Here is a 17,672-nt window from a genome sequence, read left to right as displayed (position 1 = left end):
TTTTGACAGCTTTTGGATTTTAAAATTCTAGCTATTGTCACGTTCTGCAAATGTTTCTTTTTTTGGTTTGAAAAAAAAATGCCGTCAGCTTGAGCAGGAATACTTTAGATATGATAAACAACGAAAATTTGTCATTCCAAATGACAAAAACCCAGTTTTCCATTTCGTTGATATGTAGGACAAAATACTTCACTTAAACTCTTATCCTGCACAATTCAGTTGGTCCCATGCTGGGCAGCAACAGAGGTTTAGTAAACTGTTCCTGCTCATATCTCCAATGGACTTTGAAAAACCTCCATTTATCTGAAGATAAATTACATCAACAGGGATGACTTTAAGGAAGAAACAGAATTTTTTTTTCCTTTTTTCTTTTTTTTCTGAGAGAAGAGAAAGAGCAAGTGCCAGCGGGGAGAGGAGCAGAGGGAGGGGGGAGGGGAGAGGGGGAGAGAATGAGAATGAGAATCTTAATCAGGCTCCACAGTGAACATGGGCTACGGGCCCAAGGGCTTGATCTCAGGACTCTGGGATCATGACCTGAGCTGAATGAAATCAAGAGTCAGAAGCTCAACTGACTGAGCCACCCAAGCGCCCCAAGAAACAGAATTTTGAAACTAGTCTCAGGATTCAACTTAGATGTGACTCTGTTCAATGGTTCATCCTCTGCTTGACAATTTCTCCATCTTATGGTTGTTGCTTGAATATCCCCTAAGTGATGGTGAACTCACCATCTGGACCACCAGTACAGAAGGTGGTCCATCTAACTGACTGGTAGAAAACTCTTCTTTCTCAGAAATCAAAATTGCTTCATTGAAACTTCTATAGATCTTGGTTCTATTTATTGGATCACACAAAACAAGTCAGCTCCTTCTTCTATTACACAGCTCTTTAGAGAGATGAGCACTATTAATATGGGGTGTCCTGATCCCTACTGTCTGTGCTTCAGGCTTTAACATGTTCAGTCCTTTCTACTCGTTTTCCCTAGACTTGTGTGGAGGTTTATTAACAAGTTTGCAGAAGCCAGAGGCTATAGGAGCCTAATGTGAATCAAACAGGACTGGAGTGAAGTAAGCCAGACAGAAAACATTTAGCTCTGCCTTCCCCCTGATTTTCCAATAGGGGTCTGACATTTTTCCACAAAGTCAAATGGCTTTGAGCTGAAATAATGATTTCACTGAACATACTCATATAAGGATTGGGATCCAGCTGAAGAATCAAAAATAGCATTACAGAGTTTGGTGATCTCTTTCTTTGGGGCCAGTTTAGCCACCCTTGACTGAGGATTTAGATCTAGGTCAAGAATATAAACTACCTCTCCTCACTAGTTAAAATTTGGTGATTGGGATTTTAATGATCTGGGCACAGCTTATGTGATGGTGGGTGATATGATGGAACAGCAATGCCCTAAAATATGGCCCCTGGATGAGATGAATTATCTGATACTCTGCCTCACTCCTGCCCTTTTGGTTATACCAGCTGTCATGGTAGCAGGCAGATGGGATATTGGGAAAAGACTAGAGATGATGACGTACTATTAGGACATATAAATCTCATGGTCAGGCTTGACTCACATGACTTGTCTCCCTCCAATAAAGATGCTAAGGGATCAATGACATCTTACAAGTTTCTACAAGCCTGTAGCTCTCTGACTCTTGTGTGTCACCTGGGATCCCATGAGGCTACACCTGTGTTGAGAAGTCTTGGCTCAACATATTTTCTAGTCCTCCAATTGTCTTAGCTGCCCTCTGTCCGGCTTACTTCACTCCACACTTGCCTGCACTCCTTGATTTGCCTATGTCCTTTTTCAAGTGTGAAGTTCAAACCTGAGCACAGGTCTCCAAACTATGGCCTACCCAGGAGAAGGAAAAGCTTCCCTGGTTACAGAAGTCATACTCTTATTAAGGCAGGAGAGGCTTTCATTAGGTTCTTAATCTTGCTGCATTCAAGCTCCTTTACTACCTGTGTTTGTGTCCTCATTCTAAACTCCCTTCTCCCAAGGCATCCCCCAGGTAAGCCCACCTTTCTCTTTAATACAGAGGTCAGCTGCCCTGATATTGACTGGGGCCAACAGGAGGCTAAATCCCATCCCACTTCTGCCTCCTATAGGCTGGGTAACTTGGGAAAGTCACTTATTCTGAGAGATAACAGGTATAGAGGCTAAGTGAAAAGACTTGTGCGCCAGACTACCTGAGGTCTAATCTTGTCTCCACCAACACTTACTGTCAATAAATTACTCAACACTTTTCTCTCCTCTATATCTTCAAGTACAAAACAGAGAACAATGGGGACTTCGTGAGGATTAAATGAGTTGTTACTTACCAAGGGCTTACAACAATGCCTGGCACATATTATGTGCTTGGTGAAGTAGCTATTATTATTTTCCCATAACACTGCTGTGAGGGCAAACTGAATAATGTATCTCAAGTGACTCATATGAGCTTAGTATACAGTAGGCAACCCAAAGAGGGGACTTAGTATCACTAGTGATTTTTTATACTAAAGATTTGCCACGATAAGCATTTCTCGGGGTACAGTTCAGTGGCATAAAGTACATTCGCACTGTTGTGCGGCCACCCCAGCCATCCGTCACAAGCACCATTTTCTTCTTCCCAAACTGTAACTCTGTACTTGCCAAACCCTGACTCTTCATTGCGTACTGCCCTCCTTGCAGGCCCTAACAACCACCAATCTCCTTTCTGTCTCTATGAATTTCATTTCTCTAGATATGTCGATATAAGTGGTATCCTTGAGAAAATGCCTACTTTCTGCCTCGATGTTTGGCTTACAATTCAAGACCCCAAGATAAACGCAACATGACCCTGCTATTAATAAGGCTTAATTCCCTTTGTATTATGTCTTCAAATTTCATTCATATACTGGCAGGTGTGAGAACCTGCTTGCTTCTTCCTGCAGGATAGCATTCCATTGGATGCATGCACCACATTCTATGTCCGTTCATCTGCTCATGGACACTGGGGTGGCTTCTTCCTTTTGGCTGCTGTGAATGATGCTGCTATGAACATGGGTGTACAAATATCTGTCCTACTGTGAATTATTCAGAAGTAACTTGTCTTCAAAACCCATTTTTACTGTTGAATTATCCTCCTCCCACCCTATGGCATCCTAATAGGAGTCAGGACGAAGGGGAGGAAAGGATAACGCAAAATGACTCAGGCAAAGTAACGTGGCTAGTCGAGTTTGGTCTATACAAAACTTGAAAATGAACAAGTGAAATGCAAAGGAGGTGATCTATGTAAAGGTGTTTCATAAGCCATAAAGTGCTGAATGAATAAAAGGAAAAAACCACATCACTTAGACTCTTGCCCTCTGGACAAAACAGATCCTAGAACATTTTTGTTTTTCTCTTACCGCCAATGAACAAGGACCACCAACGTCAGGGAAGCCCTGGGGGTGAATGTGGGAGCTGACTGCTGCTGGGGGCTGACGGAAACACACACTGCCTCTTTGGTAGGTTCAACAGACCTATCAGCCCTTACATTTCCTGGTCACGCAGTGACAGATTTGTCTAAGACTGAGAACTCGTTCATTCTTTTTGATTACAGCAATTGCAGGGTGGCACAGGTTATACTCGGGAGAGTCTGGATGCTTTGACCAAGTCAAAAGACACTCACGGGTCTCCCTCTAGGATGCATGTCATTAACGTTGCCAACACACACAGAAATTTAACGTAAACTGTCACATTACCCACCACTCTTCAAAGCCCATCAATCTCCCATTAGACTACCAGGACTGTGTGACACTTTTATCGCAATCACACCGTAAGAAACATTGTGCAGTCAGTCACACTGAGGCCAAGTCAGGGAAGAGCCTCCCTTTGATGGACGATCACAGTTGATCAAGTTTGTCAGTCGCTTTATGTGTTTTTATGCTTGTTTGATATTCTTGCCCACCGAGTAGAGGCTTTTAAGGGCACATCTGTCAATGGATTCAATTTTGCAACGCCACGTGATTCTTTTACTTACCCCTGTCTTCTCATCAAAGATTTTGATACCTCCAAAGGAGATGGTTAAAAAGATTTTCTGTTTGTGTTCTCCTTTGGAACGTGCGCCAGCAACAACGCCCTGTGAAAGGAAGGACATGGTTTTTACTTGAGTGTTTTCATTTGAAGATTCCCTCTGGTCCCAAAGGCATGTCAGATACCATCAACTGATGCCACCAATCATGCACGCTCCTCTCCCTTCGCCCCTTCCATGCTTCCCTGCCCAATGTGCTTGCCCTTTCTTGATGTTTTATGGTAATACTTACCCTAACATGATATCTAACATTGGATAAACACATACCTGAACACTGCTTCACTTCACTACCCACGATTTATAGGATGCCTGCTTTATGCCTGGATATTTGGCTCAGAATTCAAAACCCCAAGATAAACACAATATGATCCTGCCATTAATAATATTTTGCTGGGCTTCATATTGGATATGGTTTTGATCTTTTAATTTATTTTTCTTAATGTTTATTTATTTTTGAGAGAGACAGAACACAAGCTGGGGAGGGGCGGAGAGAGCAGAAGACACAGAATCCATAGCAGGCTTCAGGCTCTGAGCTATCAGCAGAGAGCCCAAAGCGGTGCTTGAACTCACCAACCTCGAGATCATGACCTGAGCTGAAGTCGGACGTTTAACCGACTGAGCCATCCAGGTGCCCCTGGTTTTAATCTTTTAAATAAAGATGAGTCACAGAATATATTCTTAAATATGATTTTATTTTTTTTACTTCTGGGAAAAGTTTTCATAGGAAACAATTTTAGAGATTAGAAAGAAAATACAAGAAAATAAAATCCATTGCCAGACTGCACGTCTCATTTTTGTTTAGAAAAATATGATCATCATAGTTATGTGCTTATGGTTTGCCATTTTAACAACACACATTTTCTTTTTCCTCTACCCTTTTTGGTAGGAAAGAACTGCCAAATGCATTCCATTTATCAATACACCTGTTTTCCCACTTTTCCAAACTTTTGTATGTATATGAGTCAACGAGAAGGTAAATACCACAAAAGGCAGGAGGTTACTCTGCTCACTGCTCTATCCCTGATGCCCAGGATAGTCCCTGGAGGGAAAAGGCACGCCGTAAATTACTGTGAGATGAATGTGCTATCCAGAGTTCTCCCAAAGTGGGTAAGACGCAAGTTAAGAGTGAAGACACTTGCTTTTTAAACTAGCTTCTGTGGTGGCCAGTGACAGGTAAGCAGGGGCTTCATATTAGGGTACAGCTTAGAGGGTAAGTACATTTCAAGGGATTTACACTCAGGGTGGGGGAGTTCCTAGCCCTGCATTAGGTGTTTTGAAGCTTCGAGCCCCTTCATCACTATTAGCTTGCACTGATTGTAAGTTTAAGGCCAACTATCAGCAGTTCTAGTTCTGGGCTTTTAGGAGTAGAAAAGTCTAAATAATAATGATTTCATGTTTCCAGGAGGTAAAAGTCATTTGTGCTGCAGTCAGAACAGCACGTCCGGAACCTCAGTGAGGGAACCTGTGGCGTTAGTAACAAGGGTGACCACGAGGCACGGCGACCAGGGGTCCCCTTGAGACTGCTCAGTTATCCTCAGTGTGGGCACTGGAAATATTCTGTGCCATCTGAATATCTGGGTTATGCTTCTGGCTTTCTGCAATCTTGGACAAAGTACTTAATTCTCACTTCTACTTCCTCAAGTATAAACGTTATCCTTGCATGGTTGAGAGAAGTGAAAATTCGTGACAAGTATGTAGCACGGTGCTTGGAATAATGCAGGGAGGTCATGAAAATTTACTTCTTTTTGTAAATGGATGACTGTCCCTCACACTCTGTGGTCCAGTTCCTGTTTGGGGACCTACTAGTAGGAAATTCACCCCCTCCTGAGTCACCTACTTGTTCTCGAGCACCACACACTTGCAGACGTACAGAATGTAAGAGTTGGAGAAAATCTTAATGTTTCCAGCTGACAGATGAGGAAAATGATGGCTGGGAGGCAGGGATGGGCAGTGCTGGGGTGGTATAGGGGGCTGGCAGAGAGCTGGGACTACAACTCAGCTCTCCAGACTAGACTCCTGGTACAGGGAGCACTTGTTCCTCTATGTGGTGTCTTCTTTCTAGCAAGCCACAATCTCTCGCTGTAACCCACCCCAGCGTTGCTCCTTCAGCCCCTCCGGGCTACAGCACATTGACCCAAGATCCCTCCGTCAATGCCTGCCCTTGAAATAGTTAAAGGGAGGGACTCACCCCCAAAGCCAAGTCCTCTGTCTCTATAACTGCCCTGCCTAGTTAGAGGTTTCTAGAGTGCTCATTGTGCAGCTTGCTTTCCTGTGAATTCACTGAGGGATGATTTTAAGGAACATGGGGGATTAGCCAAAGTACATTTTTTAAAAGTTTATTTATTTATTTTGAGACAGAAAGAGAGAGGGAGAGAGAATGAGCAGAGGAGGGGCAGGGAGAGAAGGAGAGAGAGAATCCCAAGCAAGCTCCATGCTGTCAGCACAGAGCCCGATGCAGGGACTGAATGCACAAACCGTGATGAGATCATGACCTGAGCTGATATCAGGACCCAGACACTTAACTGACTGATCCACCCAGGCACCGCCAAAGTATGTTTTTGTAGCCCCAGTGGTAATTCTTATTTCTAATGCCACCGTATCAGAGACACCGTCTCTGAGCTCTGCCCCCTTTGCCAAACTGCATCTAACTCTTTCTCCTTGCTTTGCTCTTCCTCATTGGCCCTTACTGCCATTGACATATTTTTTCATTTGTACCTTTGCCTGATGGAACAAAAGCTCATTTGTGCATGGAACTCTGTTTTATTCATCCTTTGTGCCTTGTATGGAGAATGGAGCCCGGCATCAAGCAGGCACTCAAAAGGAGAAGTGACCCTCACTCGGGAAGTGGGCGAGCCAAATTTGGAACCTAGGGAAACTTCACTTTGAATGCTGTGTTCTTGCCTGGCTTTGGAATAAACTAACTTATGCTGCCACCCCTCTGCAGCTGAACCTCCAACCTCAGATATCCGGACACACACAAAAGAAAAACAATAAATCGTAAATGGAAGGACTGGAAGGACACCATCAGAGGGGAGGGGAGAGCCCTTCCTTCTTGGTTAACTCCTCTTAGGTGAGAACATCACAGCCCACGGTGGAGAGAGGATAGCACCTTTGATCAAGAGGAATAGCTTCAATGTTTCCATCTCCAAAATAGTCCTATTTAATAGTCCTTAGCTCTCAGAACTACTGTGACATCCAATAGCAATAATTCCTGGCACACAGTAGTGACTATATCATGCCCCCCGCCCTTTGCTTCCTGGTTCCTCACAGCCATCAAAGAACTCCCTAGTAGAACAGAGCTGTAGATTTAAAAAAAAAAAAAAAAAAAAAGGATGGAAAGAGCAAACACACATGTTCCGGAAGCATTTATGTTTGGGGCTGCTGGTGGTAGCTTTACATGACAAATGAAGGAGGGAAGGACTATCCATGCAGTGCTGTCTATGGGGAAATAAAGCTACGATTTTATCAAGCATGTTTTTCCTGTGAGACAGGACCCTGAGTCAAGCTCTGAAAAACCGCACTAAGTCCAAGCAAGTTTGCCAGCAGAGAGCATGCCTCGGGGTCTCATCTCCCGACAAGATTATTCACTGATGGTATGCAGAACCAGCAGAGATCAGGGAGACAGCTCAGACTGGGGGGTCAGAAGATGTGGATGCAGGTGCCGTCTGGGGCACTGTGCCTCCCATTAGCCACCGGACTTAATAAGCTGCTGTTGGAAATCTGGAAAATATAGTCAAGCATTTTCTTGGGTACCTACCATATGTGCTACAAGTTCTCTTACACATCATCTCATTTAGCATACACCATAATCCTGGGAAGTAAAAATTACCTCTCTTATTTTACGTATAAGGAAACATAAGGCCAGGGGGGCTCAAGTGATTGCCTTAAACCTCAAGGAACTAGTAAGACAGAGAAAATTCAAACAGTGATCTGTCAGATTCCAGTGTTGGGGTTCCTTCTGTTAATAATCTTTTTAAAGAGCTTTTTTGGAAAACACAGACACACAAAAAAAGACTATACAACAAAGCACAGATAGGTCAAAAGTGTTCTGCAAGCAACCAGGTGCAGCCACCAGCTCCCAGACTCAATAGTGAAGGGGAACTTCACGTGAAAATAATCACATTTCTTAACTCATGAGGGTGTTAAGATATTGAAAAATAATTTTGCACATAGAGCACTTAGCACGGTGTGCTGCATGTAGGGAGGGCTCAGTAAATAATTATTACTGGCACGACTCTTGCTATTATGAAGCAATAGCATGTGCTAAGGCACCGTGTGACGTGACGACACTGGCATCCCTAAGGGAGTCACCCACAGGTAGCATCTCCATGAAGGAATTCACACACAAAGCGTCAGGCATGCCAGGCAGGATTAACTGCCCTGTCCGGCTCCAGGGTTGCTGTGGGGATAAGATAAGGTGAAGCACAGGAAGGGGCTCTGAGAAACGTCACCCAGCGTGGCGCCTGCACGTAACGGGATGGCTGTGATCTCAACGCATCCTGGAAAGCAGGGAGGAAAATGCAACGGACCTCGGGCACGAATGGCTGAAAACCTGGGATGCTATTTCAGAAAATTCCGTGACTTAAAAAAGCTGGTCTCCAATCTCGGCCTTCCCAGTTATCAGTTATACAAGCCTTGGAAACAATCACCTTAAGTCTCATTTTTCCCAGTGAAGGGGGAGGAGGGTGGCGGGTAGAATTTAAGTATCCTCCTCTGTTCTGCTCTGTGCCCAGAGCCTGGCTCCTATGGACTACATTCCCTGGTCCTCTGGGCTTCCTGAAACTCTGGCTTCCAGCTGGGTTCCACCAATGCAAGACGGGCAGGAGATCAGAGTCTGGATGGAGACAGAGGTCAGGGTATTCCATCCCGCATCCTTTCCTTCCTTGTGCTACATCTCTGGCAGTGACTATACTTTTGCTTGGTGGGGGAGGGGATTTCCCCTTCCATCCTGCTCTCCCTGGGTTTCAGCAGATATATTTCTTCCTAGTATGGAAACAGCTTTGTGCGGTGGCAGGTTTCTGGGAGCTTCACCATCCCTTGTTACCTTACTTAACCTTACCTACCCTTTGTAAGTACCTCTTGCATTAAGTGTCCTCATCTGACCTAGCCAGGGTGGGCTCTGCTTCTTATTAGGACCCCGAGTGACATGTTTAGAGCTCTGTAATTAGCCCTGTAGACAGTGCTTCTGGGAGACTGCATTCCCTTCCGGAGTTTCAACAACCACCGTTTTGCCTGACGTCTCTGAAAGTTGACTACTTTGTAAACCAATGATGTGTGGGTAGTTACTTACTGGTACGGGCTTAAAGTCTCATTGGGGAACCAAGGTAAATTAACTGCAGATACAAAACAGAGTATAATTAAGCACTAAACGATGTCTTATAAAATACGGGGCATCCAGAGATCTAGGTTGAATTCTGGCCTTAACACAGATTAAATGAAGGTTCTGGGGCAAATCCCTTCATATCTATGAACCTCAGATTTCTTATGTGTAAAACAAAGAGACTAATATCTACCTCACAAGATCAAAAGAGAGAATATACGGGGAAATGCTTTTGTTGACTCTAAATTAAAACAGGATGATGGTGGTGTTTTGCTGGAGAACCAGTGATGGCCTACTCAGAGTCGAAATTTGAATTCCCCCTAAAATCTTTATAAGAGAAAACTCCCTAAAGCAAGAAAATGGCACCAGCCTCAAAGAGTCTAGCAAAGGAAAAAAGACTCCCCCATATTGCCTAATGAGAACAAGTGGGTCCTTTTGCAAGGCTAACAGGCATTTTGTACTTCTCTGCCTCTTTTTTCCTGGGCAGTTGGCCAAATGGAGAATCGATCATTTATGTTTCTGTTTCTTAAAGAAAAACCACTGGGAGCTGAAACGTCAGCATTCTTCGTGGCAACTTGCAAACAATGAAACACAATTGTCTAGGAACCAAGAACTCCTCAATAAGTTCAGCGCATCTGACAGGAGCCTGTTATGGCAGGACAAATTCTCAGGGCTTTGGGGACCTCACAGTTATAAGGGGTGACCGATGGGGCACTTCCATGCAGGTAACACACGCACATGCACCAGGTCAGCAGCCATCTCCAGGTCTGGTCCAGCTAGCTTGGCCCAACATTAATCCACACAGAGAACCTTCAGGGAGCACAGGCAGACTCCTGCTCAAAGCCACTTAGACCTCAGTGCTTCCATGAAGGTAGCTGGCCCAGTGAGGCTCTCTGTGACCGATGCCCGGTGAACGGCTATCTACCAGGATGCTGGGAGAAGCAGCATTGGCTCCTCAGCAGACTTACTTGTGGCTCTGGGTAAGAACCAGGTCACTGGAGATTTTCGTCCTGTCCTTTAATTACCATTTGTCAGAAGCAGATCTCCATTTGTCAGTAAGGGGGGTACTTAGCAGAAATGAAGATCCTGGCCTTCATCCCTACCACTGACTAGGGTCTCCCTGGTAAGGAAGGCAGGGCTCTATCGGACATGAGTCTGGAGAGAAGCTGAGGACTCCGGGCTCAGTCGTTTCTGCGCTCTCTCTGTAATCTGCCTGCTGGTAGAGGGGCGGCACTCTAGTGTGACTGCACGTATGAGTCTCAAGGCCTGCTCTAGTGCACCATGGGGGTTGGTGGGAACAGGAGGACTACAGTTATCCAAATGCTCCACAAACTAAGTGGAACAGTTCATCTCTTTCAAGGAAGTCCACTGTAGCCACGAATCCACGCCACATCTGCCATTCGAGGCATTTATCACTCATAAGGCTGCAATTTAGAATTCCTCCTGTCAGACTGCCTGTTTTTTTTTTTAATTATTTATTTATTTATTTAAAGGTGGGGTGGTGGTAGAGAGAGGGGTTGAGAAAGAATCCCAAGCAGGCTCCACACTGACAGCCTGGACCCGGATGTGGAGCTCCATCCCATGAACCCGGAGATCATGACCTGGGCAGCAAACAAGAGTCAGATGCTCAACCCACTGAGTCACCCAGGTGCTCCCTCCTGTCAGACTTCTTCATCTACTTATCGACCAGATTTAAGCTAAGCAAAAGAAGAGAGCTCATTATTGGACTGCCCTAACAATCTCATAATGTTGCTTAATTATGAAGAAAAAAAGAAAGAAAAAAGAAAACAGAAACATTAACCTTTCCCAAGGTGAGCATCTGTGAAATCATGATTTGAGTATCTTTTTCTAGGATACCTTATAATAGATATGTAACTATTAAAATAAAGCTTGCTTATGTAACAGCTAGAGAAGAAACTGGTACACATTTTAGAAAATAAGATTTTTAAAAAGGATGATTCCTACAGCCACACTATAGGGGCACTTAGCATCTGTTATACATCTTAAACTGCAGAGAAAAATTGTATAACATAAATAAAAATAATAGCTCTGATTTGTTAAGCAAATAGGAAAGAAAAGGCAATGGAGAGGGTGTTTTACAGATACTGCCCTAGTTTGTACTTTGAGGCACTTGGCCAATCTTGTATATTATTTTTCTTTTCTTCCTTATTTCTTACACTTAAAAAAAATGTATATATATATGTGTGTGTGTGTGTGTGTGTGTGTGTGTGTGTGTATGTATGTGTGTATATATATATAAAGTTATGTCCTGAGGAACTATTTGAAGATATTTAAAAAATTATAATATAATATTAGATGAGAAAAAAAATGTAAGACTATATAAATAGTAATTCCAATTGTATTACATATTTATAATTCATATAATATACATGAAAATACAAAGACAGATTGTAAGTTACACACTGATTTTCTTTGTGTGGTGGAATTATAGATGTTTTCAATTTTTCTCTTTATACTTGTCTGTATTTTCAAAATATTTTACAATAAACATTTGTGAATTCTACAATCAGGAAAATACTTAAGTTACGTGTACAAGATGCATCAAGTATCTTGCAGACTTCCTGCTAAATCATTTGTTTTTCAAATATTGTAAATCACTTTTTAAAAGAATGAAACATAGACTGTATGAAGACCAGAACATGGGAACAAAAAATGCTTTTTCATATGTTTTAAAGGTCATTTAGTCACATAATTTTCTTATTTTGTGTATTTTTCCCCAATTTCTTTCTTAGATTTCACAATAAAAAAGCCTTCTTTAAAGCATTTATAATCAGAAACCTCTCTATGATATCTCGAAATCTCCAAATCTTATTACATATTACTTTAAAAAATATGTTTCTTTTATGTTTGGCAACATTAATAGAAATTATAAGAATGAGTAAAATTAGCTTTTATCTTAACAGAACATCTTTTACCTATTTATCATACAGTAAAACATTTAAAATGTATTCAAAAATAACAAAGGGTTTAAGATTCATAAAATCTGAGGGACTATAAAATTTGACAATTTAACTTTTATTTTTGCAGGCATTGCACAATGAAGATAAAATTGAATAAAAGGTGATATGCTCAGAAATTACAAAACTGGGCACAGCAAAGAATTGCCAGCAGTCACTCCATAATGATTAAAATCTCTTCCCAATGAATACATGCAGTGATTCATCAGTGAAACAAGTAGTTTACTAATAAACGAATAAGTAAAAAGTTTTACCATAATGATCATAATCACCCCTTCCCTCAGTCCTATTAAACCCGTAATATTGGAAGTAAACTGTTGTTGTGGTACCTTGAGTTTCATCATGGAATCTTGACATAACTTGTCTCCCCGAGCTGCAGAAACCTCATCAATCCCGATCAGTTTGGCCTTGTACCGGACCCCTTCACCTTTAAACCTCTTTATCAAAGTGGCTTCACTGCGATCCTGACCTGAGAACAGAGAAAAGCATGATTCAGGCATGTGAGTATTCAGGTCCCACTGTCTTTAAATATCCACAGGGCCAAGATTCGGTCTCTGGTTTCACTTCTGTTCTGAGAAAGTCAAATCACTGGACCAAGTAGAAAAGAATGGTAGTTCTCCTGGATGCAAAGTCTGGCTCTATCATTTTAAATCCGGAGGCAAATTACTTCTCTCTGAGCCTCTGTTTTCTCAGGCAAGAGGAAAAAAAAAAAAAAAAAAAAAAAAAGAGTTACAAATAACTAACCCCAGTGGGGCATTAAGATAATTAAATCAGACAACATGTGTAAAGCACCCAGTACAGAGTTTGATACACACTAGGTATTCAACAAGTAATAATCACCCACTGAGTTCATGTCTGACATTCTTGTTACAATAGTATTAGCACTGAGCCTCTTTGGCATTTCCAGCATTTAATATGACTTTGGCCAGGGTCCAAGACCCTCTTACACCCCATTCCATGGGCTGTTTTATAGTGAGACTCCAGAGTAATTGCTTCGTATCAAGTAATGACCCAGGGACAATTATCAAAAAAATGGTTTTACAATATCTCTTCTGCTAACTCATGTGTGTGTAGAAATTGGCTACTTGGTATGGTGCGCCCATATCCCGCAACAGCCCTTCTCAATAATTACTAACATAATATTTTGCTAAGACGTGTCAACCAGAAGTTCAAATACATCCATATAAAATAAGGACAGTAAAGTTACTGCTAACTGAGTGCTTCACAGGAGATGTTTTATAAACTTTATGCCCACTCTTCATAAAAACTCAACCATATCCATTTTGTAGACAATGAAGATGAAGGTCATAAAATTCAAGGAGCTTGTGCAAGTTTACATGGTCAGAAAAAAAGATGAATACACCGTAATTAAAATTTCTAATATCATCAAACTTTCATATAACTCATCAGAATATGGGGCATTGCACATATGGTTCTTAAAACCTGGAGCACCCTAGTCTCCTGATATTCATCTCCTGGAACATCATTAACTTGAACTTCCAATACCTCCTCCATCAAGCCTTCCATCATTGGTGAGAAACTTTGAGCTGAGCACATTAGAGCTAACTCAGCCTACTTCTCTCTATGTATATGATGTGCAAACTAAGGCCTTTCCATAATGTGGGGCTGAGAATTATTTCAGCTGAAAATAGAGGGGGGAAGAAAACAACAGCAATGATTAACCATTGCATAATGCTTTTCTACTGAAAGAAACACAACTTGCATTTCATTCATCGATTCAATCATCCCTTACTGAGCATCTCCTCCATGCCAGACGCTATAAGTCACTGCAACAAATGTATGAGACTAAGTCTGTGCCCCTATAAGCTCAAGAGTTTGGTGACTGAAAATAAAAAATGTGTAAATGTGCATTGCGCTGGTTGTGTAAGAAGGTACGGCTTTATTTGGCCATCCTCATTTCAAAGTATGGCTTTCTCACTTGAAAGCCAACTAACCTGTCCGCCGAGCTTCAGTTTCCTCATCTGACGGATGTTGGATAAAATATCCACCGTCAGATTCATTGCGAATAGTAACTTAGAGGAGACAGTATGTGCAAAGCATGGATTCACATGGTGAGTGCTCAGAAAATGGCAGCTGTCACCACTATTACCAGCCCAGTGAATGAAGAAGAGAAGACAGAATGCTGAAGGAAGGAGGGCACAAAGGAATGTCTGCAGAACCAGACCCCTAATTTCCAGCTGGTGCTTCTTCCCCCTGTACCCTTGCTGACTCCTCGTATAGTAAAGCCTTTGAATTATAGTCCACAAAGCAGATATAACATATGCGTAATTAGTCATGATCTGTAATTGACGTAAAAATTAAGGCCCAGGGTTCTGTGAGGGCAGATTGTCAGAGATTAAAGCTAAGAACAAAGAGGACATTTTCCATGATAAACCCTGTGCAGACACCTACCCAAACAACAGGGCCATGTACGACAAGTTACCTCTCCTTGCATTATCATGGGGTGTCGGGTAGGAGTGGCCTATGGCTTACTCTGTTTCTTGGGAAGGTTTTCTTACTCTACCACGAATACCATCTCAGCCTTTTCAACCCATGATATTATTTCAGTCACTAATCAAATCCCTTTTACTATGAGGGACTTCTCCAAGCTTTACTTATAATAACCACTCCAGGTAGTATTTATCATGTTCTGTACAAAGCACGTTGTATACACCAACTTGTTTAACCTTAGAAGTAACCCTAGACGTATGTGCTTTTACCCAGGTTTAGTAAATGAGAATCTAAATGAAACATCTAAGAGGCCAAGTAACTTGTCCAAACTTACTCAGTGGGACCTGAATCCAGATATGTCTGATGCCAAAGCCCAGGCTCATGGTTTGCTTGTGTTCTGTGTTTGTGAAGCCTGTTCTCTTAACCACCATGATTAATCGCTTCTCACTCTACCTTACATCCCCATCTTTAGGTTATACACAAACTCACCTGGTCCAAATCTGTTGACACCCAATACACTGGCATCATTAAAATTCCACTGGAGAGACAGCTTGAAAATGGAACAGGGGCGCCTGGGTGGCTCAGTCGGTTAAGCGTCCGATTCAGCTCAGGTCACGATCTCGCGGTCCGTGAGATCGAGCCCCGCGTCGGGCTCTGAGCTGATGGCTCGGAGCCTGGAGCCTGCTTCCGATTCTGTGTCTCCCTCTCTCTCTGCCCCTCCCCCGTTCATGCTCTGTCTCTCTCTGTCTCAAAAATAAATAAACGTTAAAAAAAAAAAAGGAACAAATAGCTTCCGGCCTCTACATCATGTCCCGCAAATTGTCCATGAGTCAGATAGAAAGACAGCCTTAAGAAACATTTATCAAAGCACAGAGCTCTACCAAGGAGGGCGCTTCATAAGGAGACAGAGCCAGATCAGGTGAACAAGGGCAGAGATTAATAAGAAAATATTAGGCCATTTAGAGGAAAGTAGGGAGCCCAATTTAGATTAGGACCCAGGGCCAAGCTAATTTGTATGAAGGGCACTTATGCAGTAGATAATCCAGTTTCTCATTAAATGCTCCACCATTAAAAGGGTAATTTTTCATGAGTACATCTTGAGCAAGGTCTCAGTTATATTAGTTAAGAAATAAATAACAGATATCAGAGCCATAAGGCTATTCCATCAGAGGCACATACGATTTGAGAGTGCTAGGGAAAGGGTCAGTCTTCACACATCACAAGTCATCGTGCATCCCCAGACTATTTCGCTGAAAGCACCACTGACCATAGATGTCAGGATGGACAAAAGAAAGGACCTATGTTTAAGTGACATCATCATCGTCACTATCAATTATTGACCATTTACCATACCAGTCGCTGTGCCAAGATTTTACATGCAAACTCTCATTTAACCCTCACACCTGCTCTTTAACTTACAGTCTGTCACCTGCCCTATTTTACAGAAGATAATGTCAATGACCAACACCAACAGCAGAGCCTGAATTTTTTAAATAACAGCTTTATTGAGATATAATTCCCATACCATTCAATTCAATCTCTACAAGAAGGCAGCCTTGGCAACCACTCAACTATTTTCAGCCTATATGGACTTGCCTATTTTGGAAGCAAACTGCATTTCATATAGATGGTAGCGTACAATGTGTGGTCCTTTGTAACTAGCTTCTTTCTCTTATCATCACATTTTTAAGGTTCTTCCATGTTACAGCATGTGCCTGTACTTCATGTCGTTTTTGGGGGAGGTGGGGCTGAATAATATTCCATTGCATCAAGATACCACATCAGCCGATGGACATTTAGGCTGTTTCCATTTGGAGGCTATCATGAACAACACTGCTATGACACTGGTGTATCAGTTACTGTGTGGCCATAGTTTTCAATTCGTAGTATTATACCATTTCTCTCCTAGGTATAATACTGGGTCATATGGTAACTCTATGTTTAAAGTTTTAAGAAACTATCAAAGCGTTTTCCCAAAGTGGCTGTACCAGTTTACAATCCCACCTGCAAAGTACGAGGGTTTCCGTTTCTCTACCAGATAGTCTTGCCAATATTTGTGTCTTTTTTGCTTTAGCTGTCCTCGTGGGTGTTCAGTGATATCACAGTTTTCTTTTGCATTCTCCTCAGGACTAATGACATCGAGCATCTTTTCTTGTGCTCAGTGTCCTTTTGCAAATCTTATCTGGAGAAATGTCTATTCAAATCTGACACGGTCAAGTCCGGTAGCCTGAATTTGAACCTGGGTGTTACGAAAAATCTCACGCTTTTAACCATTAGGCTCTTTGGCCTCGGTTGACCTTGCACCATACTCTCTTATAGCCCTTTGACTTTTTACTTTGTGTCACAGCTATTTGTGTAGATGCCTTATGGAGCCTACAGTAAATTGGCAGCTGTCTTACTAAGTACATCCTAAACACACACACCATGCCTGATCTTCTCAGGCCTTATCCCTCTTAATCTAGGGCTACTGGAAATACGCATAGTCATCATTCTATAAATGAAGAAACCAAGACCAGAGAGGTAACTAAAATTAATGCAAGCTGAGCTGGGAATAGAATCTCATCCTGTCCCATTCCAAGACCTGAGATCTTCAATGGCAGGCAATAGGGTTTAATGGCCCAGAACCAGAGCTCTGTATTCAAAGGACTTGCATTCTGGTCCCCGCTCTCCCATCCACTCCCCTAATTGTGATGCGTTGGGCAAGTTCCCTTCCATGTCTGCCACAGTGTCTTTGTCTGTGTAGTGTAAATAATAACCATTGCTCCCATACTGGGTCATTGGGTAGGTCACAGAAACGACACATAGACAGCAATGTAGGACAGTGACTGACAGAGCTCAATCAAAACTGACCACTGTTACCTAGGTGATCATATTTCCAGTTTGTCTGGGGCA

General features: G+C 42.3%; 1 protein-coding gene across 19 annotated transcripts in view; it reads right to left on the bottom strand.

The window, feature by feature from the left end:
* DAB1 (DAB adaptor protein 1) overlaps positions 1 to 17,672 on the bottom strand; it is a 1,137,940-nt gene that overhangs the window by 133,845 nt on the left and 986,423 nt on the right. For all 19 annotated transcript variants that reach the window (XM_078451862.2, XM_078451864.2, XM_078451865.2 and 16 more), the window contains 2 exons: positions 12,659 to 12,798; positions 3,981 to 4,079 (listed from right to left, as the gene is read on the bottom strand). In XM_078451862.2, coding sequence (XP_078307988.1) covers positions 3,981 to 4,079; positions 12,659 to 12,798 — 239 coding nt within the window. The remainder of the gene's footprint in view (positions 1 to 3,980; positions 4,080 to 12,658; positions 12,799 to 17,672) is intronic.

This window comes from Panthera onca, chromosome C1 (assembly GCF_046562875.1).
Source record: "Panthera onca isolate mPanOnc1 chromosome C1, mPanOnc1 haplotype 2, whole genome shotgun sequence".
In the NCBI taxonomy this organism is placed as follows: domain Eukaryota; kingdom Metazoa; phylum Chordata; class Mammalia; order Carnivora; family Felidae; genus Panthera; species Panthera onca.
This window is presented reverse-complemented; position numbering and strand designations above follow the sequence as displayed.